This window comes from Scheffersomyces stipitis, chromosome 6, assembly GCF_000209165.1.
Source record: "Scheffersomyces stipitis CBS 6054 chromosome 6, complete sequence".
Lineage (NCBI taxonomy): Eukaryota > Fungi > Ascomycota > Pichiomycetes > Serinales > Debaryomycetaceae > Scheffersomyces > Scheffersomyces stipitis.
In genome coordinates, this window is record NC_009046.1 from 913279 (window position 1) to 937111 (window position 23833).

General features: G+C 38.8%; 7 protein-coding genes across 7 annotated transcripts; 3 read left to right on the forward strand and 4 right to left on the reverse strand. All coding sequences in view use genetic code 12, as the record gives it.

The window, feature by feature from the left end:
* Window positions 1-3252: 3252 nt before the first annotated feature.
* On the reverse strand, window positions 3253-10645 carry PICST_32901 (predicted protein; the record flags this gene model as incomplete). Its single annotated transcript, XM_001385832.1, has 6 exons — window positions 3253-3616; window positions 3674-6074; window positions 8259-8288; window positions 9472-9476; window positions 10456-10457; window positions 10559-10645. The coding sequence occupies 6 exons, from the start codon at window positions 10643-10645 to the stop codon at window positions 3253-3255; spliced, it is 2889 nt and encodes a 962-aa protein (XP_001385869.2).
* An 855-nt stretch (window positions 10646-11500) lies between these two features.
* PICST_32903 (mitochondrial 37S ribosomal protein MRP4) lies at window positions 11501-12766 on the forward strand (the record flags this gene model as incomplete). The annotated part of the gene is made up of 1 exon (XM_001385499.1): window positions 11501-12766. The coding sequence occupies one exon, from the start codon at window positions 11501-11503 to the stop codon at window positions 12764-12766; it is 1266 nt and encodes a 421-aa protein (XP_001385536.2).
* A 691-nt stretch (window positions 12767-13457) lies between these two features.
* LAG1.1 (Acyl-CoA-dependent ceramide synthase) lies at window positions 13458-14711 on the reverse strand (the record flags this gene model as incomplete). Its single annotated transcript, XM_001385833.1, has 1 exon — window positions 13458-14711. One exon carries the CDS (start codon window positions 14709-14711, stop codon window positions 13458-13460), a length of 1254 nt encoding a protein of 417 aa, XP_001385870.2.
* Window positions 14712-15416: 705 nt separating this feature from the next.
* PICST_32905 (predicted protein) lies at window positions 15417-16844 on the forward strand (the record flags this gene model as incomplete). Its single annotated transcript, XM_001385500.1, has 1 exon — window positions 15417-16844. One exon carries the CDS (start codon window positions 15417-15419, stop codon window positions 16842-16844), a length of 1428 nt encoding a protein of 475 aa, XP_001385537.2.
* A 153-nt stretch (window positions 16845-16997) lies between these two features.
* On the forward strand, window positions 16998-17294 carry PICST_48995 (predicted protein; the record flags this gene model as incomplete). The annotated part of the gene is made up of 1 exon (XM_001385501.1): window positions 16998-17294. The coding sequence occupies one exon, from the start codon at window positions 16998-17000 to the stop codon at window positions 17292-17294; it is 297 nt and encodes a 98-aa protein (XP_001385538.2).
* A 110-nt stretch (window positions 17295-17404) lies between these two features.
* Window positions 17405-18205, reverse strand: PICST_48821 (predicted protein; the record flags this gene model as incomplete). The annotated part of the gene is made up of 1 exon (XM_001385834.1): window positions 17405-18205. One exon carries the CDS (start codon window positions 18203-18205, stop codon window positions 17405-17407), a length of 801 nt encoding a protein of 266 aa, XP_001385871.1.
* Window positions 18206-18580: 375 nt separating this feature from the next.
* UFD4 (ubiquitin--protein ligase) lies at window positions 18581-23689 on the reverse strand (the record flags this gene model as incomplete). Its single annotated transcript, XM_001385835.1, has 1 exon — window positions 18581-23689. The coding sequence occupies one exon, from the start codon at window positions 23687-23689 to the stop codon at window positions 18581-18583; it is 5109 nt and encodes a 1702-aa protein (XP_001385872.2).
* Between the last annotated feature and the right edge of the window lie 144 nt (window positions 23690-23833).

Below are 23833 nucleotides of genomic sequence, written 5' to 3' on the forward strand. Positions count from 1 at the left end.
TCTGAATTTCAACAGTTCTGACAATGGAGGTGAGTTTGTCAATCTGACGCTTACTTCATTCTTTGCGGCAGAAGGTATCCAGACCCAGCTCACTGTGCCTGGTAACTCACACCAAAATGGACGTGCTGAAAGGCCATTCGCTCCGTTCTTGACAAAACGCGTACCATGATCACTGCGTGTTCTCTTCCTTCACCGCTCTTCCCGCATGCACTCCAACATGCTGCATTTCTCCTAAACCGGCTACCAACACCTGTTCTCCAAAATCGCTCGCCATTTGAACTCTGGCATGGCGCGAGGCCTATCTTATCTCAACTTAAAGTGTTTGGGTGTGCTGCCTTTGTGAATGTTCCACCTAATCACCGTCAACTGAAGTTGGTCGCTCGTGCAATCAAGGGTGTTTATCTTGGATCTGATCCGTTTCGGAAGGCTCATCTTGTTTATGATCTCGCTACCAGACAAGTGATTACCTCTTCTCATGTTCGGTTCCAGGAAAATGTCTTTCCTTTTGCAAGACCTCTGACGTCAACTGTCGTGTCGGCTACCTCCATTGGTGGTGGTGGTAGTGGTGGTGGAAGTTTTCCTTCTATTCTGGCACCCGCTCCAGGCCTCACTCAGGGTCCTCATGTATCTCTGGCCCCATCTCCCTCACCTCCATCCACGCCATCTGGCAGTACTGTTGCTCAATCGCCAGGTTCATCTGCAGCTCTGTCGTCTGCTTCGGCACCGGTCTCTCCTGCTGCATCTACTACTCATCTGTCGCAGCCTCCGTCGACTCCTACACCGGTGCCTTCTCCTATTCTGGTGCCTTCTCCTATTCTGGTACCTTCTCCTACTCCGGCGCCTGCTTCTGCTCCGGTATCTTCTTCTGCTCCGGTACCCTCTACTTCGGCGGTCCAAACTGCACCTTCCCGTGCCGTTGTTCCGGTTCAGAGGTCCGATCTGCCTCCCTCTGATCCCTACGAGCTGTCTGACGACTCCTACACAGCTCCTGCTTCTCGTGAGGTACCATCCATTCCTGCTCCTCGTAAGGTACCATCCCTTCCTGCTCCTCGTCAGGTACCATCCCTTCCTTCAACTCGTAAGGTGCCATCTCTTCCTTCTACTCGTACGGTACCTTCACTTCCAGCACCTCGTTCAGTACCCTTACTTGCTACTGTTCCTCTCGGTCTTCCTCATCCTGTGGTTGAACCTGCACCCACTATCCCTGGATCCTCATCGGCCATACCCATGGAAATAGTTTCTACGGATACTGAGCCTGAACCTATGTCTGAAGATGGCTATGACATGGAAGTGGTCTCTGATCAGGAATTCTTCGATGCTCCTGAGCAATACGGTACTCATCCACGTTCGTCACCTCTGATCTCCACACGCTCCTCTATGGATGTTCTGCTGGATCAGGAAGAATATCCAGATCGTCAACCTATATGGACATCGTGGTGATGGATTCGGATGACCTTTCTTCTTATCACGACTCGGAAATGGAGGATGCCTCCGACATGGATTCCCTTCCGCTTATTCGTCCTACTTCTAATATGGAAATGGAGGACACCTCCGCCACTTATTCTCTTCCGCTTACTCGTCATACCCCTACTACGCAGACTGTGGTGTCCTCTACACCTCCACCTCCTCCTCAACCACTGCCTAGGGTCGTTCAATCCGACTCTCCTCAATCCTCTCCTATTATTGAGGTTCCTGATTCTCCCCCACTTCAATCTCGTTCTCAGCAATTCCTCCTCCCTCCGGGTCTTTCTCCTACTCGTCTCATTGAGTTGCCTGCTTCAGGGGGGGATGGAACTCATCCTATCGCTGTCTGACCGTGCCTTGGTCCCTCTGAATTCTGAGGCCAACAACAAACTAACTCATCTTGTTGTATCGCGTCCTCCTCCGGTGAATGGGGTTAAGCATATACTCACCCCGGTTCCGTCGCGTGATGGAACACATCCACAAACACTCAAGAGGGCACACAGACCAATACTTGTTCCAACACGGTCACAGAGACAACAGAACAATCAAAATTTGATCAACTATCCACAGAGACAACAAATTGAGTACTTCACCACCGATAGTGAATCGTTTTCAGAAGCAGACAATCCCAACGATCTCGACTATACTGAAACACATGACCAACCTCTCATTATGGGTAGCAGTGCATATGTAGTGACCATAATGACTCCACAAGTGCCACGCACCTATGAGGAAGCCACTAACAGTCCTCAACGAGAACGATGGATTGAAGCTATGAACAAGGAATTTGGTGCTCAAATGGAAAACTCCACGTGGACTCTTGCTGAGCTTCCTAAGGGAAAACGAGCCCTAGGAATGAAGTGGGTCTATACCATAAAAGATGATGGAACTTACAAAGCCAGACTAGTTGCTCTTGGTTTTAGACAAAAACATGGAATTGACTATGAAGAAACCTTTGCGCCTGTGATCAGGAGTGAAAGTATCAAACTTCTACTAGCCATTGCGGCTGTACATAAGATGAAGATTCATCAGATAGATGTCTCGACGGCCTTCCTAAATGGGAAGATTGAAACAGAACTCTACAATAAGCAGCCTGAAGGTTTTATAGATGAACAATTTCCATATATGGTTTGCAATTTGAACAAATCACTCTATGGTCTAAGATCTGGAACTCTACCTACTACTAACAATTTCTTGGAGACGAACGGATTTATTCGATCGAAAGCCGAATTAGGATAAGCAAAAAACGCAATCGTCGGTTTATATGTGGATGACTTATTGATAGCAAATAGCGATGAAAATGAAATCAATGCCATTAAATGTTAAAGAAGGAATTCAAAAAATACCTCGGCTTGCACAGACAATGAACGTACACTATTTAGAAAAGAATATGGCCCATTTGGGAGACTATACTGATAAACTTCGAAAGAGTGCTATGGAAGATTGTAATCCAGTCGGAACTGCCGCAATTACAAACTTTCAGAATGATACCAAGATAGTTGACAATCCTACAATCTATTGATCAATGGTTCTTGAGTTTATATATGCTAACAACCCGATCAGAGCAGATATTAGCTTCATTAATGATAGGCATTTCCAGAATCCCCGAGACGGTCATTTAATCGCAGGAAAGCATGCACTTCGGTACCTAAAAGGAACAAAGGTATATTGTATGGAGAATTACAGTTGCAATTTAACTATCAAATTATTACATAGCTGCATAACAGAAGTTTACCTAAGGAAATCTTGCCTGCAAGAGTTAAATTCCTAATTTTCTGATGTATATGCTTATTTAAAGTAGTCGTCTTCTGTATTTAGATGCAAATACCTGTCTTCCTCCATTCTGGTGTATTTTGAATATAGCTTAAAGTCTTCTGTTCTCAAATACGGCAATTGGCTGCTTGTGATATCCTCCAGTGAAATAGTATTTGTTATAACAGCCGAAAAGTATTTATAAATTTCCTCATTGTCCGAACTCAATGCGTAGTCATTTGGCTTCTTGTCATAACTTGATTTGGAAATCGTGGTTATCAATCGAGGAATTTCAATTTGCGATTGATATAATTCATAGTCCTGTTCGCTGAAAATGGGTTCAAACATTGGCTTGAGCGATCTTAATTCAAAGCCTTCGCCGATTTTAAGAATTTGCAAGCTCAGCGAATCCTCATAGTTTTCGGCCAGTTCTTGATTTGTGTTTTTCCCATTGTACGCAAACTTTTCGATTTTGTTTGTTAAGAACCTCTTTAGCTTATTCGGATTTGTCATTTGCAAGTATGCACTTTCGTGCATGAAATCGCGGTTCTCTATTCTAGCTCCAATTTTTTTTTCTTCGTAATTCTTTTCGCCTTGAAAATGGTTTACATCGTCTTCAAAACATCCATCTAGGTACCTTATATTTGATTCTCCACTTTTAGGTTTTGAGAATGCATATTGCTCTTCCTGTTTAGATTTGCGTGACTCAAAAGGACTGTAGTCGAAAACGTTACCTGGTTGATTGCTATTAGAAGGAAAATAGCGGGCATTGGAATTCATATTATACAGAAAAACTTCACTGAGTGATTGGAATTTTCTAGGCACATAGCATTCATTAAACCAATTGTCATTGCAATCAGGGAACGGTTCGAGTCTCCACTCGGGGTCCCAGTACATATTATGATTAATGAAAAGATCATCCTTGAATGAAAATCTGGAGTTGGACAAGTAGAATTTGTTGAACCACTGCACATAGCTTGTCTTTATGCGTATGTTATCGATTGTCATTTCATTGTGCAAATAGAAATCGTTCTCCAATTCCCATAATTTAGGCTTATCTGGGGCATACACATAGTTTCCCAAGAACAAATTTATGGCTTCCTGTCTGATCAGATCTATAAATGAATTTGAATAGATTCTTTTAACGCTATTTAGAATATCCCTTGTATGTGAAGACCATTGGTTGATTCTTCTATAGGAATCCATGGTATTTACCAAATTGGAACCACCATATTGAACTGCAATCGTATCACCATGGTCGTGGAAGATCTCCGTTAGGATATTTATTAGATCTGAATCATAATTCAAAGTTTTGTCTTTCGGGATTAACCCAAGGCCCTCTAATTGGTGTGTCAAGGCTTCCTTGCAAATGATGAATTGCGCCGCGTTAGTTCTATCAAGGCAGTCAATACAGTTGGTTCTAATTATACCCTTCTGCAACTTAGTACTTGCCAAATTATGTCCATTGTGAAAGTAGCCAATCTCTCTAATAGAATGTGAAGCTATTTTTTGCAATGGACCGATAACGTCCAAGTTTTTCTTGGAATGTCTTGACATATCAAAAGAGTGAAATCGTAGTTTGTGCTCCTCCGACAAAAACTGGTTGAGATATTTTATACAATTAGCAAAGTGCTGGTTTAATCTCAGCTCTCTTGGTTGCTTCTCTTTAGTCTTGATGAGATTTAAAATAATAATTGGCGGTCCGTACCTTTGAAATAGATTATTGAAATGAAGTGCTGAGCTCTGGTAAAAGGGATCAGATAGATTGATTTCTATAGGTGGTTTCGGTAGTTTATTCAAATCCTGCGTCCAATACAAGGGGATAGATCCTCGATGTTGAATAAAGCTAGTGTATCTTGCATTATTGTAGAATCCAAATTTCGGATCATGAAAGGAAGATGTCAACATATCCGAAACTATTTGCTCAGTTTCGATCTCATTGGCAACATTTCCACGGTCATTAACACCTCTCTTGAGAAATCTTGCTCCAGCAAAATGATGTGAACGTCGAGCAATGATGGTAATGTAGAATTTTTTGCCATATACTGAAATCTTGGCTTGATCGATGAATCCATGAATGATAGGTTGGAACCATTCATAGGCTGCAGTGTCTGAGTTTTGTAATACTGGTTTGAGAAGCATGTTATTCCAAACAAATCTTTCATTATGCTCGAATGTATTAAAGTTCTCATTGTTTTTCAATTTGATATTGTCCTTTGCAAATTTATATTCTGTAGCTGCTCTTTTGTTTCGCATGAAATTAGTTTGCAATGAATTTGTTATATCGTATGCATAACTAAAGTAGAATGTCTTGCCCAAGTCTAAGTATTTGAAAATCGACAAGAGCCTTTCTTCGTCGCTGTATTTTTCTGGCCGCCTATAGTTAAAATCCAATGGAATCAATTTAGTCTCATCAATATGGTACATATAATGTCCACCTAGAACTGCAACTTGACTGCACTTAGTAATGATACTTAAATAGTATCCTTTGGTGAACTTTATAAAACCCAATAGTCCATAACCCTGAGCAATCTTGTGAATACCAGCCTCGATGCTTTCATCCAATCCATTGAGTAGCTCAACCATGTCCTTCCTCGTGTAAAAGTAACTCTTGTCCTCTAATATTACCAATTGATCCTCATTACTTTGGTCTTTACCGATTTCAAGAATTCTAAACAAGGATTCTTTTGCATTGCTTCCCACGATATACATCGTTGTCAAAGAATTGTAAATAGTGAACCTCTGTAATATAATTCTCTTGTTATTAAACTCGGGGAGAGAATTGGAGGTATTTTCCTCTTCTTCGTTGCTACTTTCATCATCTTCATCCTGGTTGGGAATTACATCTTCTTCGTTAGCTGGTTGTTTTGACCAATTCTCAGAGTTGTGTGTTGGATTTGTCTCTTTTCCAGTATTGTCATCCCATTCATTGAGGTTACTATTTTCAATGTTCATGCTGACGTAGTGGCCCTGACCAAGAAAATTCACCAAACCCTAGAACTGCAACAAGAAAGACTTGGTCTACAAGAAGGTTGTTATATTCTACGCACAAACTAATCGTCGTGGCCTGTATATAGAAGTATTCTTGGTCGGTATATTTTGAAATTTTAACTCCCAAGCATATAAATCTTCTTTTTTCTCGGAAGTAATATCTTGAGACTGAACTTTCAAAGGACTAATTGTATGTCTTTCACCCATACTTGTCTCCTGCTCATCCTCGGTCTATCTACATCCTGTCTTTTTGCAACTTGGTCTTGGTCGCGTGCTAACCTATTTATCGGATCCATATCTTCTCGAATGTTATCCTGTATCATTATGCGGACTATACATGCACACCATAGAAGCACCTACTTTCATAATTCTCCCAATATCGGTATTTTCCACTTGAGGCCCAATTTGTCATACGTACACACTTTCTCTTTCTCTTTCTCATTCTCATTTTCATTCTCGCTCTCGTTTTCTTTAAATTCAATATTATCAGAACAATCCAATTCAAAATTACCAAACCTGTTAATAAATTGCCTTCTTTGGTAGACCGTATTAAACTTAAAATATCGATTGTTAAAATTCTTGCGGTAATAAAAGGCTGCATACTTCTTCAATGCATTTTCTTGTGGCAATATTTTCCTATTTCCATTCACGTCATTTGGCTGGGCATCTTCGGAGTATTCTAGTAGGAAATTATCATCGTAACATTCGCGGATATTAAATGGGTCGCCTTCTCCGTACATTTTCAAAGACTGTTGCATGCTCAAGTTGTCCAGCGACCCCCCATTTTGAACGTAATTAAGTGCTTTGTATAAATTTTTTAAAGGCAAGTTGATGAAATGTTTGTATTCCGTTTCTTTGACAGCATAGTAAAGCAAGTCATAGTCGTTAAAGAGTAATGATGGTTGGGAGATATCAATAAAATATATTCGAAATCCAGATTTCAAGTAAAGGCCTATCTCTTCCATAACCAACTGTACCTTGTGTAGTTTGTTATGCCTTTCAAGTTTATTCCCTACTTTAGTCAGATCTTTCCAGGGTGGGATATGAAATTCTCCAATTTTGAGAAAACAGAATTGTTGTTTCGGTAGAATATCGTTAATATTGGTTGGTGGATAAAATGTTTGTATTTCTGCCTCGTCATCCTCGTTAAAATGCTTTATCTCAAATTTTGTAGTTCCAAGTCCTCTTCCGTATTTGATAACCAAACCAATGTTTAAGTTGTACAGCCCTGGAGCCAACCATAATGACTTCGTATACGAAAGAAGATATGTCCTATTAATTTCGACAAAATGATTGTAGATGTAACTGGTAGGTTCATCTATCTTGTAATCAGAATATTCCGCAAAGAGACGTTTGTTCTTTAAAATTGAATATACATATCTCCAAGAATCTCTGATATATATTGAATTCAATGGATTCGGATCAGTAATATCAACACCTTCAGGATCGAGATTAAGTCTGGAAGCAATAGCATTACGTGATTGATATCGAAACGTGTCTAATGTTTTGATATAAGTCTTGATCCAAGGAATTATCTTAATGATTACTGAGATAATATCATCACCAAAAGTTGCCAAAATCTTGTCAAAGAACAAGTCGTTATACAAGATATAGAAATATGAATTCACATATTTCAATGATGATGACGGTGTGAGATGAAGAAGTTTGATCTGTATTTCCAAAGGCAAGCGCTGCAACATGAATTAGTGAACATCAATGGTTTAAATAAGAATGATGATAGTACATCAATTTTTTTGTGTGGAGTAAAATAACTTGTTATTATACTACATGTCATGTGAACAGATAAGTAATTAAAGATCAATTTCGACAGTACTTAACTTAATTCCGACTTGAATTCCGACCATTTGTACACAGTTTAAATAAGCTTTAACTAATTTTTGTAATATTCAATTCTCAACTATAAAGTGAATTCTAGTTTGCAATGGTGAAATTAGACAATATTTTCCCTATCATGAGAAAACGAATTTTGGTCTAATTTGTTTGTTACTAGGTTAACTCAAAGATCATTAACATTTCAGGGAACTCCTGACATGGTAACTGTCCAGCATATGATAATTCCCCTAAATCAATTGTGATTGATAACACCTATTTTTTCAATATTATCTGTATTCAAGAATATAGGAATCAACCACTCTTATATTAGGCGGATTATGGCTGAGTACTAATGTTTATGACGATCGTCCGCATTCAGATAACGATCCAGCTTACTGAGAGGCTAGGTTTTTCTCTTTGATTTCTTGTAGAACACACTGTTTGGAAAAACTTCGAAAACGAAAATGTTAACACCTGGGGTCTAGTTTGGAACTGGCAAGGCTTTAATAGATATTTGAAACCACTCTTCTTAACTACTCATCACAAGGGTACCCATTAAAAAGCTAACTCCTAAAATTGGACCTATCCACAATGTGTGTATTATGCAAGAATTTTGGAGAAATGAGTCCACACATGCGAGAATCTCTTGATTGGCTCATAGAGACCAGAAAAGAGTTGTTAAGAATGGAATTTGACAGAGAGGCTATAACACAGGGATTCTATTGCTTGAAATACTTTCTCTTTTCATATTGTGAAATACGTGGGGATAAAGTATCTTGTCAAGGGGAATGGGAGTTTTTTGTTTCTTCCTGGTAAAGGGACAGCTTATGTCAATTGGTTTAAATACACGAGGAGCGTATTCACTTGACAATCCTGACCATGTAGGTTATTTTTCTACTAAAGCTGTTGGATGATTTCCTATTGGTTCAATTTTCATACCCAGGGAATATCGTCGTGCCCCTTTAATTACACGTTGCACGTCTCTGAAGTGAGAAGTGCAATTATAATTGCGGTCTGCTGTCTTTCTTGAGCTACTCGTGAGCTACTGAGTGTCTTTATGATAACTATTGTGTAGATCTTGATGGGCACTTCACAAAAATGAACTAATCCACAGAGGTATAACGTCAAGTGCCCTCAGGTATATGGAGAGTTGTAAGCATATGATAGCTGTTCAAAGTTGAAGAGCTTGTTTCCCGCAATATCAAATATATGAAGTCAATTGAATTGAGTTGTAGTTACAACTTGCCTCGTTAGAACGAGTGGTCGCACACCTACTGAAGTATGTGTTTGGCAGCTCATGTCTAGTAACATCCATGCCAGCGAAGAAATAACTTTTCTGAACATGAGACACATCCATTCCTTGGAACCAGTATAAGAAGACACTGTTTTAGGTATTTTGAAGTCATACTATAAATTTTTGAAGACACCTACCAAGACTATCCACAATTTAATCTCACGCTTATGGGTGTGTCCAACATATTCCATTTGACTCGCATGTATAGCCAATTGCATCGTCGTGTTTTGCAGCTTATTTACCACGAGAGTTTTTTTGTCTCTCTGAATAGTAGCACGTGAGCATACTCACATTTATTTTTCTGCGGAAGATTCCAGAATATTGTAAGTTAACTACAAAAAGTGAGGGTGGATGAAATATACTAAGTTTCGTTCACTTTTCTTTCTTTATAATCGAATTTTAAATATTTATAATGGTATCTGTTACACCAAATGTTTTATGGGCACAACGTTCTAATCCTAGCGATGCTTCTAAAAACATTCTCTATTTAACAATTGATGTACTCGACCCAATCAATACTAAGTTGGACTTGACCTCCACGCATTTAAAACTCTCAGCTGATTCCTCAGATAGTGACACACACTATGAATTGAACATAGAATTCTTTGACGAAGTAGATCCTGAAAATTCTCACAAGAATACAGAAAACGGTTCTCACATTTACTTGGTTGTAAGAAAAAAGACCGCAAAGGAGGAATTCTGGCCAAGATTAACAAAAGAAAAGTTGAAATATCACTACATCAAGACTGATTTCGACAAATGGGTAGATGAAGACGAGCAAGATGAGAGCCCAGAACAGGAAGAGGATATGTCGAATATGATGAACATGGGTGGAGGTGCTGGCGGTGCCCCAGACTTTTCTCAATTATTGCAAGGCGCGGGTGCTGGTGGTGCTGGTGGTGCCCCAGACTTCTCTCAATTATTGCAAGGTGCTGGTGGTGGTGCTGGAGGCCCTGGTAATTTTGACATCAGTGCATTGGCTAGTCAATTGGGACAAGCTGGCGGTTCTGGTAGACCGGAAGACTTTGATTTTGATGACGAAGACGAAGGTGACGATGATGAAGTAGAAGAAGTTAAGTAGGTAATCCCTTCTTGTATTGACTATTTGGTTTGATACGTACGTCTAGATATGGGTGTATAAAACTATCTGTTCTTAAGTTCAGTCGACCACTTGGACAACACGATTCCCAAAGGGACGAGTTTGTTTTGGAATAGTAAATCAACATCCAGATCATTAGATTCTGAAGTTGACGAAGTAGCAGTTGAAGGTGTTTTTTCAAATGGCTTGTCTACTGCCAGACTCGGAATCATTACATTCCATAAATCAATTTGGAAAAGCCGCCCTTCGACCAGAACAGATGATGTAGCCAGATCATTGAATATAACTTCTATCTTTCTCGTGACATGTACTTGATGTAGGATGTATCCAAGATAATTCAAATGCATTGCCGAATAATCATGTTTGTTAACAAGCAATCTCTTCGTGGCGACTTCATTCAGCTGAAAGTCGCTCTGCAACAGCGTTGAGTAAATGAAGTCCTTGAATACACCAAAAAGACCTATGATTGCTAGTTCATCTTCTTTCAAAGGAAAAAATTTCGTGTAGCTAGAAATTAATTCCACGAATTCTGACCATGTCTCAATCAAACATACTTCAACCCTAGAGATGAGCGTTATTTGATTTACAGAAAACTCACTATTCTGCACCACAAAATTACAAGCTTCATATAGATCACAATTAGTAATAAAGATTTTTGCGGTGGAAGAGGAAGAAAAATTCTTCAACAATTCGATTATAATGTTCACAAACTCCACAAATGTAAGATTTTCGCTACAGCATTGGAGCATGAAGAAAGCGTTTGGATTGGTGGTCAAATCAAAAGTATTGAAATCGCAACATGTTTGTAAGTAGTTCAAGCTCAAAAATAGATTGGAACTTGAAGGTCGTGCGCACCTAGCAAATATTTAGTGAGGTGAAAAATTTCGAATATAGAAATCTTTGAAGTTGACGTTCAAGTTAAAGTAACGAGAGACAACAATTTAGGCTGAGCAGAAATCGATATGGTTGTGTTGTCTAAGTTCCATTGGAATCCAGCCAGGTTCTCAAGACACTATTTGAAGAGCTGTAGAAAATATTCCCTCAGCATTGCTGAAAATGTCGAGCAGATGTCGCAGAAAGAGTTACGTGAAAAGGCTATTGCTGATGCTCTTGCTAGAGAAGAAGAGGAATACGCGAAGATAAAGGCCATGCGCGAGTTAAACAACCAGACATCCGAATTAATAACTTCTTTAAACAAAATTCCATCAAATTTGATCAATTCGAGATTGCAAAAGTTGCAGCAAGATTTGCAAAACTTGCCAGAATACAAAGTGAAGGAATTAGATGAAGAACTAGAAGAATTTATGTTCTCCCACATGAAATTGCCATATGGTGAAGTGTACAACAGGCCATGGAGTGGAATCTCAAACGAAGAATCATCTTCTATATCCTCTAACAAAGATGAAGTGATACAACAGAGACTTGTTTCAACAACTTCGAGTTCATATTCCACTCAATTTCCAAACTTAAAGCCAACGCCAGACTATAGAGGGTACTCTGAACAAGAGTTATTTTTGAGACAACTCGCACATTCTCGTCATTCTGGTTCCTTGGGATCTAAGTTATCAAATGTATATAGACCACAAGACGACATCAAGAACCCAACGAAGTTAAAGGATGTCTCTATAGCTACATTAATGGCAGCAGGTTGTCATTTGGGACACTCCAAATCAAATTGGAGACCAACAACCCAGCCATTCATTTATGGTGAATATGATGGTATTCATTTAATTGACTTGAATGAGACCGCTGCCGCCCTTAAGAGAGCTAGTAATGTCATCAAGGGAGTTTCTAAAAAGGGAGGTATCATTCTTTACGTTGGCACCTCAAAGAATGTATTCCAAAACAGAGCGTTGGAAGAAGCTGCAATCCGTTCTAATGGTTACTATGTTACCAAGAGATGGATTCCAGGTACGATTACCAACTACACTGAAGTCACTAAGCAAATCCAGGGAACACAGAAGATCGAAGTCGATATGGAAAATAAACCAACTGGACGTAACTTAGGTGTTGAACAGGGCCAGCTTGTGAAGCCAGACTTAGTCGTGATCCTTAACCCTGTTGAAAACAGAAACTGTATCAACGAGTGTATCTTGCTGAGAGTTCCCACTATTGGTTTGTGTGACACTGACATGGAACCATCCTTATTGACTTACCCAATTCCATGTAACGACGATTCCGTCAGGTCAGTAACCTTTATGACGGGTATTTTGTCCAAGTCTGCTGAAGAAGGTTTGTTGGAAAGGTTGGAAGAAGTAAACAAGTACAACCAATCCAAAGTTAAAGGTCTGATTCAAAAGAGAGAATTGAAACATAGCAGACGTTCCAGCTAAGTTTGGTTTTTCCATAAACACTGTAAATAGAATTAGTCACGTAAATACACAAATTCGAGAAGATGACAAAATATTAGTAGTTTAGTGGTGCTTTCTTGGAGCTCGAAGAGACTGACTTTCTCTTCCCCTTCTTCAACCTCAAGCCTTTCTCTTCAATTTCGATATAAAATCTTGCCAAATGAATCTTTTGCAAATTTATGTACTGTTGATAGTCAAAATTATTCAATAGAGCATCTCTGTTTTTTTCTATTCTTTGTTCTAAGGTATGAACATCTAGCTCCAAGTTTGATATATCTTGACTCGTGCGTACTTCTTGTACTAGCTCTGAATCAACAAATGCCAAATTTCCGTACAGGTTAATAAAATTCTTCAAGTTATTATCCTTAGATTGCATCATCTTATGATACTCTAACAACTCTGATTTGGTTATGTTTATCATTTGTGATGACTAGAATGATAATGAATTACGAAACACAGTCGCATCTTTGAACTACATCGACACTATTTAGATACAGTACCCAAAAATTTTAAGGAATTAAGTATATAGAACTACTAAGTTATTAGGTTTAAACTATTAAATTAAGTTATTAGGTATAAACAATTATTGAATTAAGTTATTAGATGTAAACGCAATTAAGTTATAATGTATTCAATCAATTGCGCTCTGATTGAATGTCTAGATTGTTGTCAATTATTCGTACTTTTTGGATTCTTCTTCACTACTTTCTTCAGTTTCAGATTCGTCGTCACTTCTTTCATCCTTTGCGACACCTCCAACGGCGTATCTCCAAAGAATACGAAAGATTAAGAAGAGCCAGTATAAGTTAACTATCTGCAATGCACCAATCAAGAAAAAGACGATTGGTTGGGAAATGTAGCACTTGTATTGTTGCGTATCCCAGTTTAATTCCCATTCACCGACAGTTCTGAATTCAGTTAAAACAGACCACAAGATACGGATGTTCACGTAGTGCCTGAGGTAAATCCAAATGAAGACAAAACCAATGAAGAATGGACCAGCAATGGCGTAGTCTAAGTAGTTCAAGGTCTTCGATGTAGCTAAGAAGAAATCAGAAACATCCATAGTAACAAATATTTCTAAGCCCATCCAAGTGAAGTGAAATCTGTACGAACACCAAATCAATGCAATAGTGATAATGTGATGCAACACTAATTCTTTGAAATCCTTACGAGGCTTTTCTAATTGTAAAATCAATACAACCGACTGTTGAACCCAGAAAGCGGCTTGACCTAAATAATAGATCTTGAAATAGAAATCGTGAGTCTTGTGCGGATAGTTAACATAGAACGGAGTAATCTCAAAGAACCAAAGTGGTAAAGTTGACATTATCCATAATCCGGCTGGACCCGATATCCCGTAATAAAAGATAGCATAGGCCTGCTCCATGAATCTTTTTACCTTAGCCTCCTTTTTAACACCCAAAATATGTGCCAAAGGTCTCAAGGCGCACACCATTACGAACTCTCTTAAGAAAGTAAAAAATATAGCGTAGAAACCAACGAAATAAAAGTCATTTTCACCCTTTCCATATTGATCAGTTCCAGGAATCTTGTAGGATGGAACAACTAAAGCTTCTAAGAAACGATGAACTGGAGTATCGACACCAGACAACCAGTAAGTACTGTATGATGCAATTAATACCAAGAGTGGAACTATCCAAGTATGTCTATAACACAACTCCCTGGAAGCAATGACAATTTTCTTCAATATTGCAGTATCTGAACTTGATTCGCGACTCAAAGCAATAATTCTTGCATCAGACATCTTTCTCTGTCTTTTCGAAGTATGCATAGTGGAAAGACCTGGAGAAGCTGTATCACCAATGTTTATTTCTCCAACAGAAGAACCCCGGCGACGGTGGATATGCGTATCCAGGCCGCTTATTTGAGGGGAAAGATGGGATACTGGATCTGGTTTGCTCATGGTGATGTTTTCTACCGTCCGAGACTTTGTAGTTGTCGAAGTCAAGTGTCAAAAGAAAATCTTATTCTTGAAGTATCAAATCTTCAGCCAGCGCTGAGTGTTGTTTGCATTTTTCGGTACTGCATAAACGCGTTTCTTGAAATAGGGGTCTCAGATGCTGCATAAAACGGTAACCCAATTTGCAATCAATACTACTTCACAAGCAATTGCCCAATAAACTTGTTTCAAAATTGTTTATTAATTGCTATAGATCCTGCTTCCCATGGTAAATTTGGTTTTTGAAACTCTTTTCCGATCTTGTCTCCAATTTTTTGATGAAAATTACACACTCTTTCTACATAATGTTCAATTCTGTCAATTATTTTCCCGAAATATTCAAAGATCCCTACTGAATAATCGTTGCACTCCTATTGTATTATAAAAACATATTGACTTTTTACTGAATCACGGTAGATCATAGATGCAAATCTTTTTTCTAGGGTAGATCTTCAAAACATGTACACTTTAAACTACTCTCAGGTTACGGCGGTATGGATTTTTGAGATTTTATTTGGATGTTTGCACGTGCCTATATTCACAAGACCGTCATACATGCTACTAGGTTAAGCTACAGAAAAGGAGTGATTGCTGGAGGTGGCGATTCATTACTATTTCAACGGTATTACGCATCACGTATAACCTATATATTTGGCATCAACCGACAATATGTACAAAGCAAAGAAGACAACAGATTCACTGTTGGAACTGTTAATCAAGAGGGCTACTGATGAAACCTTGACAACCAACAATTGGGAGTATATCATTGCTGTTTGCGATAAGGTGAAGAGCGACCCAGAAGTGGCAACTAAGAAAGCAATTACCATCTTAACAACACGATTACAGAGTAAAGATGCCAATGTGTTGTTGAGAACGCTTTCCTTAATAATTGCTCTTGGCGAGAACTGTGGATCACGAATGCAGCAAGAAATTGCTTCGGAAGCATTCTTGAAGCCGTTAACCAAGAAGCTAAAGGAGAAAAAGTTGCATGAAACGGTGAAGGTTGAAATTGCCAAACTTATCGAACAATTGCACCAGTCTTTTAAGTCTGATCCATCGTTGAAGCCAATGTCAGATGCCTATAACAAGATAAAACAGGAACACCCAAGATACCTTGAAAGAAATGTACCAGCTAAACCAGAGAAGCATGATGTCAGCTCTAAAACACAATCGGAAGAGGATGAATTGCAAAGGGTCATCAACTTATCCTTACAGGAGTACGAAAGAGAGCAGTTTTCGAAGAGTCTTCAGAAACCACTTCCAGATCCAAAAAAGACTTCTCCTAGAAATGCAAACATCGCCCAAGAAGACTCTGATGACAAGAAGCCTGAAATAAGCAAGGTTAGAGCAATGTTCGACTTGGTATCTCACGAAAAAGATGAACTTTCCTTCAGAAAGGGTGATCTAATTAATGTGATTGAGGTTGTGTACCGTGATTGGTGGCGTGGTTCATTGCCAACTGGAGAAGTTGGAATATTTCCCTTGAATTATGTTGCGCCTGTTTATGCAAAATCACTGGATCAAATTGAAAAGGAATTACAAATTGAAAACAGATTGCTTAACGTGGAGCTGAAGAAGATTGATAAAGTATTGGCTATGTTGTCTGCAGCTACTAATGGCAACGAAAACATAGACGATGAAGAGTTGGAGAATTTATACGGGCAGGTTAGTGGATTACGCTCACAGTTGGGCCATCTTATCATGAAGCATACCCAGAGAGAAAAGGAATTGAAACTATTAAACGAACAGTTGGCAATTGAAGACAAAGCATTCCATGATTTGTTGGATAAACTGATATCGTCATTTAGTAATAGGAACTCTTACATTTCTCTGGATGTTGTTCCATATCCAACTGGAGGCAATGGTTCAGTCAACAGTGGATACCCCGCCGTGCCTAATGCATACTCTGGTTACAATACCTACAACGGCAATGGTACTCCTTTGGCCATGCAACCAACGAGTCTCGGTTTCGGAAATTCTATTTATGCTCTGCAACCCCAGCAGCAGCCCCCACGACAAGTGAGTCAGCAAATGCCACCGCAAGATTATCAACTGTATCTGAACATAAATAGTTTCCCAGAGGTAGATAGAATGTAGTTTAATTACGTATGGCGCATAATGCAATGTTAATGATATCCTCAACTTTCTAGTAAATGTGCACTCCACAGAAAAAAACTTGAGTTGTAAATAAACCATAATCAATTGATAGAAGTTTATGTAGCAATCTGACTTCACACCACCAGGCAAAAAATGTCCGATTCATTGTACGCACATAGAGAAGATCAAAACAATCAGAGATTTGAACAGCTTGCACAAACTTTGCATCAATTTCGCAATACAGTCAATAATGATATCCATGGGTCGATACAGCAGGAGAATTCCATCTTAGATTCGTTGAATGACAGCTTCGGTCTGTTAATGCAACAAGTTAAAAGAACAAGCGGTGATTTGAGATCGGTGATTAATAGAAATGCTAGTTTATCTAGAATTGTAGGGATGATCTTACTTGGTTTCTTTGTTATTTGGATGTTGTATAAACTTAGATGATGCCCAGTCGAGCGACATTTACAACTGCAATGAAGATGACAAGAATTCATTTGAAAATTTTAAACATATGATCAGAATGTCACTTGGTATTTAGATCTATTGCTAATTAACTACTTTTTGTGAACGACATCAGATCCTAACCTATAGTTACCAATTGCACTACCCCAGTTTATCTTTGATCTTGTCACTGGCAATAATCTTCTTAAGTTCTTGAAGTACTTTTGATTTAAGTCATTAAAGTTTTCCACTATTTGCATAGTGATCTTGTTTTCCAAATCGTTTATAGCATTGATAATTGCACTTGCGTTTGCAGAACTCAAGTTTTCTTTAACAGCTTTATTGAAATTCAAGCGAACGTTACCATCTTCATAGTAATGAATATCCAAGGAGACTTCTCCACTTATTGACGTGTTCGAAATAGTGTAGATCGATTTCCATTGACCAGTAAAGAAGTTTTCGTGGTTCAAACGTTGTCCAATAATGATAATTTCCACCTCATCTGAGCTCTTTGGAACAACCGTGAAAACAAATGTAGAAGGGTAGTGATCTTCACCATACTGACCTAACTTCTCAACCAAATCGTTATAGTATTCCGGATACTCTACAAGCGGTGAAAATGGTTCAAAGTCAATTGCTCTTTGCGTATTGATATCGATGTTGAATTTCTTTTTGCTAATAAAATCGATATACTTCGATGAGCTGGAGTCTTTATTGTGTTTGGACGCGATGTATGCAGAAGAAAAGACCGCTGCTTTCTCATTAACAAATTCTTCAATCGAATCAACCACCGTCGAGGAATTACTACCTGATAACAAGATGGACAAATCCTTACTTACGTAAGGCAATTCTGTTGGTGCTGCGGATTCAACCAATGAGTTGACAAGAGAGTCTAATTTAATAGCTGATGACATTGGATATACGACTGATGGACGAATGTAGGCTTTTCAATGGCTTGGTATGATCTGTGTAAGGAGCAATTCTCTATCTCAAGTTTGGTTCCATTTAATCCATGTCGTGTAAAGGTGTAAATTAAGTGAAGTGCATACAAACAGGCTAAAGGGGATACAGTTTTACTAATTGCATTTTAGCTATTTCCAATGAGTAATAAAGTACACTTTTAGTAGGTTTTGATGTTGCCATTGACATGAGTATAGGTACGAAAACCCAACCTTTTTGAAATAGCACCGATATATAAAAATTGTAAATTGTACGTAGGTTCTCTACGAAATCATAGCTGCAAAATATAGTATTAATGCGATTTTAACTTCCACGTACTACATATACAACTAGGAGAGCAAGAAAGCACCAGCGCCTTCATTAATAGCTTGAAGCAATCTTTTCCTCATGAGGTCTTCTGATGAATAATTCGGGAGCTTGAGGTAATTTGCACAAGTCATCACACTCGGTAAGTAATCATCATCCTTCAAGCCTTCTTCAGCATGCTTTCTAACAACCGTGAGCTCCGGTCTAAGAGCCTTGAAGCCGCCAATAGGCAATTTTGGTGCTCCAGTAAGGAATTGTAAGAATGCTCTGCGTTCTTCTTCGTTAAATTGCACGAGTATTGTTATTAGCGATTTGATAGCATCAGATTCCTTTGTAAACCCGTGATTTGCATACACAGCTGAAGTAATAGTATCAATTGACCAATCTTCTTCTGCTCCACCAAACAAACCAGCCAATTCCTCTGACGAGAATATTATTAACGTATTTACAGGGAATACGTTTGAAAATCCGTCCATAAATGATTTGGCTTGATGCACAATTCCAGTGAAAAGGGTAGACTCCAAAATTCTATTGATATACAACTCAAGATTTGTTGCAGTAACTTGTATCTCGCTACCACCAGCAATCAATTCAAACTCAGGGTACCCAGGCAATTCAAAGTAAAGTGATAAGTCCTTAATGGTAGAGCCATCAATCACGATGGAATCGCGTTCTATCTCTCCAACTTGTGGAAATTGTTTCACATACTTAAGCAAATGTTCAACTGAATCAGCCAAGGCTGGATCAACCATTCTCAAACTAGAAATATTTGTCATTTTCTTTAAGTTCCTGTGATTTATCCTCTGTACGCCGTGGAGGTTGAAGTACTGCACCAATTTCAAGAAAACTGGATTAAAGTTAAAATCCACGATTCTAGAATCTAGCAACGCTCTAGCGACAAATTTTCCCAATGACGAGAAGAAAGACAATACCTTTCTACCATTTTCAGTAGAAATCTGGTGTTTGTCCAATGGGGAAGGGAATAAACCTAAGGCATTTGAAACATATGCCTCATCATCAACTTCCAGTGGGTCATTATCTCTCCATAGCTTCAATTTCTTCTTCGAGAACTCTTTGGAGACAGTTGCGTAGAATTCCAATGTTGGCCCCAAACCTGATCCTACCTCGTCGAAATATTCAATTTCCAAAATTCTGGGGGTGGAGCCATAAAGACCGAGAACTTTAATTGCGCTCTGAAGTATAAATTTTCTAGATATTCTCACCTTGTGTCTGGTTGGACGACCTAACTGTGCTCTTTGATTGTTGTTATTATTTGTATTATTCTCATCGTTTCCTTGGTTCGTCCTAATTTGCCATTGATGAATCAACCGAGAGTAACCAAATGACGTAGACTGCAAAAAGAATATTCTAGTTTCCAAAGGAAAAATGAACGGAAATTGCTTCGTAACATGGATGCTCCAACCAGGTAGTGTACCGCTGGCAACAACCAAGGGTTCTTCCAACTGTCTGTTTAATTTAACTGTGAGCTTCCAGTTCATGAAATTACTGGCTGGAATTGCAACTGTATTAGGAATATTGATCTTCACAAATGCATTCATCTCGAACAAGACCTTCAACAATTTGAGGATATAGATCGTTGTCTTGTCATAGATGTCTAATTCATTGTCCTTGATATGGAAACTGTAGTTCATTAATTTACTTTCCTTAGTCACTGCAGAGCTAATTCTTCTGTATGATATATTATGAACAGTTGACCATATTCTTGATGGATCAACAATTTCATCCGGCTTGTTCTGCAATGACCTATAAATCGCACCATAAATGGTAATCTCATTGGGAACTGATTCGCCGTTGATTAAGAATTCGATGTTAAAAGGATTCCTCTTCGAGACGTCTTCGTCGTCATTTCCAAGATCGCCGTTTGAGCGATCTCTTCTTCCACTAAGTTCTTCAATAAATTTAAACCTTTGCTTCAAATAGGTGTCAACTGACTTGAAAGTAGCAATTGCATGAACAGAGAGAATCATGTTTTCCATGTTTGAAGGTAATTTGCTGTCAGTTTCATTTTCCGATGCAACCAACTTCAATTTGATTTGCTTGGCCATGATAGCAGTTTGGCTATTATCATTCTGGAAAAACGAACCTAGACTAACAATACTGGAACTTCCAGAAGAGATAATTTGAAACGATTCGGTCCTTGTAAGAGCTTCCTGAAGTGATGCTAAGAATGAGGATGAACCTCGCGCTTTGTCCACAAAGAAAACTGAAATGAAAGCTTTGTAACAATCGCTGAATTCAAATCCAAAATCATAGGATTCTGAATTGAAGACTTGAGACAAAGACTCAATAATTCCCGATGAAATCAATTCAAAACTAGAAATTTGAATATTGGAAGATGCACCATTGAGAGCAAATTCTAATTTGTCCCAAATCAACTTCCATTCGTCAAAAGAGAGGGTCTTTAAGTACTTGTGATCTCTGAGTTTCGAGTCTATCTCATTTAATATTTGCATGTGCTCAGGAATAGATGAATTGCCACTGAACTTAAGTTTTAGGTATGACTTTTCGATAATGGAGCAAACATTGTAAATCTTGTATAGTATGGAACTATTTGTCAATTTATATTCGTACTCTTTTGTGAATTCTGTATCAATGTATTTGTTGCTGTAGCTTGCAGAAATGGAATGAACTCTTGTACTGCTTCCTGTTGCCTCTTCTTCTTCGACATTACCCGTCAAACTTTTGACAATCAGTAAAACATCACTAATTAAGCCCTCCCTTTCGAAATCAGGAAGGAATGTTTGAGGTGCTTTTTCAATAAGAAGCCTTGCAATAAGCAATCCACTAAGTAGTAGAACGTTTGAATTCAATTTTGATATATCATCCGCTGAATTCTCAGTTTGAGGATATGGTAATCCGCCGACTTCTTCGTATTCGTCTTCATCCTCATCATCTTCACGATCATCATTTTCATCGTGATCTTCTTCGTCCTCATTGTCGTTGTCATCAAAAGAATCTTCTTCTTCAATATTATCCGCGTCTTCTTGCAACAACCCTTCGTCGATTTCTTCTTCAATTCCTGCAATTTCCTCTTCATCTTCGTTCACAATTGCATCATGCTCATCCAAATTTCCTTCAAATGTCTCGTCGTCGCTGCTTAACATGTCTAGATCCTCCTCCTTAGAAAACAATTTTGCTAAGCGTGCCGTATTGGAGAAGTTGCGTCCAATCAGTGCTTTACTTTGGTTGGCAACCGATGCCAATATATTTGTGATCAAGTTGACATCTTTTATTTTGCTTAAGTTGGATTCTGAACTGAAGCTGACAATTCTAAAAATATCAATGAAAACTTTTCTGCGAATTTCATAATCCATTGTAGCTTGGAAACTACACATGAGTAAATGCCAAATGTCATTAACAAAATCGCAGTATTGTCTTGGAATGATATCCTTACATAGTTCAACTCTAGACTTATTCAATTTCTGCTTTTCTTCGAAGTCGTCATGGTTATTTCGCAAGAATGGGGTTTCGCTAGGGGAATAGCTGATTGGCAATAAATAGCCGATCAAATTGAGAAACTGCGAAAGGAGCTCTTTGGGAGCAGCCATTAAAGCTTCGATTGATATTGATTCATTGGTAGTCTTTATAAATGATTGGTCCAAATTTGCATTCTCAGATTGAGACGTATTAGATTTAAACTTAGAGTATTTGTTAAGAGATTTGACGATAACCTCCCCTATCGAGCATTCGCTCAACAAGATTCTAGAGATTTCAACACCGGTGCTACTCAAGATTATCAAAGATTTGATTAAACTTAAGCACGAACTGTAATTTAATGCAACTTTGGACGAATCATTTTCAGATGATGTATTCAGTGACTTGTTGCAACTGATGTAAATAACCTGTGTGAAATCTTTCAACAATAATTCTTTGTTCAGAAATAATTCCTCTAACAACTCGGGCTTGGTCTTGAAGCTGATAATGATTCGAGAAATGGTTAGCCATGCATTCTCCACAACCACGGAATCAGTGTGACTTCTGACAACTTCAGAGATATTATCCATGATGTCCTTTACCTTCTGGAAGTTTGCAACTGTAATATTTGTACAAGAATTGGATACAACTGACAAGCACTTCCTTTGGGCATGAATGGTCAAAAAATCCATGTATTGTAGGCATGCTCTTAGACCATTGTTGGCAATAATACTGTTGTGAGAAATGGGATCACGAGAAATCATCTCTAGTGTTTGCAAAGCTTGTTCTGTTAAGTCAATATAGCTTACCTCCATGAGCTTGGTGCACAAAGCTTCAATTGCATGGTTGTTGAGGGCATCATGGACAAAATCCTGATTGACCTCTAGAAAATTATAGAGACAACGACAAGTAACAAGTTGTATCTCTAGCTCTTCCGACAAATTTGTATCTTCCATTATATTTACCAAGCTCTTGGCCAACTTGTTAGCAGGAATAAGGCGTTCTGCTGTGATACCATTCATCATAAGTAATCTCTCTGATAGCTCGTTTAAAGTTTCAAGAATTATGTACGAATCTTCTCTTTGGTTCAAGTTGTTGATCAATCCATCAATTTCACTACTTTCCCTATTCATTCCTCCTCCAAACATTATTCCACCGCCCATTAGCCTTTGCACTACGTCAACAAAAACCTGGCCGCTACCAGAAGACAAATGTGAACCACTCCCTGACGAAGATAAAGATCCAATGGCACGCAAAAACTCGGCTCGAGGATCATCTTCATCCATTGCTTCGTCCTCGTCTCCAGCGCTTCCGGTACTGCTGTGATCTTGTTCATTTCTCGAACTGGCACTCCTACTCAACCTTGGTTGAATTAGTCTTCTCAAGAAGTCACCGGGTTCCATTGCATCTACGTCGCTCATGTCGTCATTACCACCACTGACGCCTTCAGCGTCGTCATCATCGTGTTCGTCAGTATCTTCGTAAGTATCTCTAACGTGTTCATCGTGGAAGCCTCTTTGGCTCAGTCTTCGCCTTTGGGCTTGTTCCGAAAGTCTCTGTAAAGAGTCATCTTCATCATCATCGATGCCATTATCATCTTGTTCTTCGTTGGCAGAATGGTAGGCGACGTCTGGCGAATTCTCCCTTTGGTTGCCAGAATCCTCGGCACCGATCTGGCTGGGTTTGGTATTAGCCATTATCAGTATAGCAGCTCAAAAAACCCGTTGGATAATCTAATCGCTGGCAAACCAGAATATAAGAATTATGTAGGTTACCCTTTGCCAACAAAACTTGTAGGGCGAGAAAGATTAATAGCTTCTATGCACAAGAAAGCGTGTCAA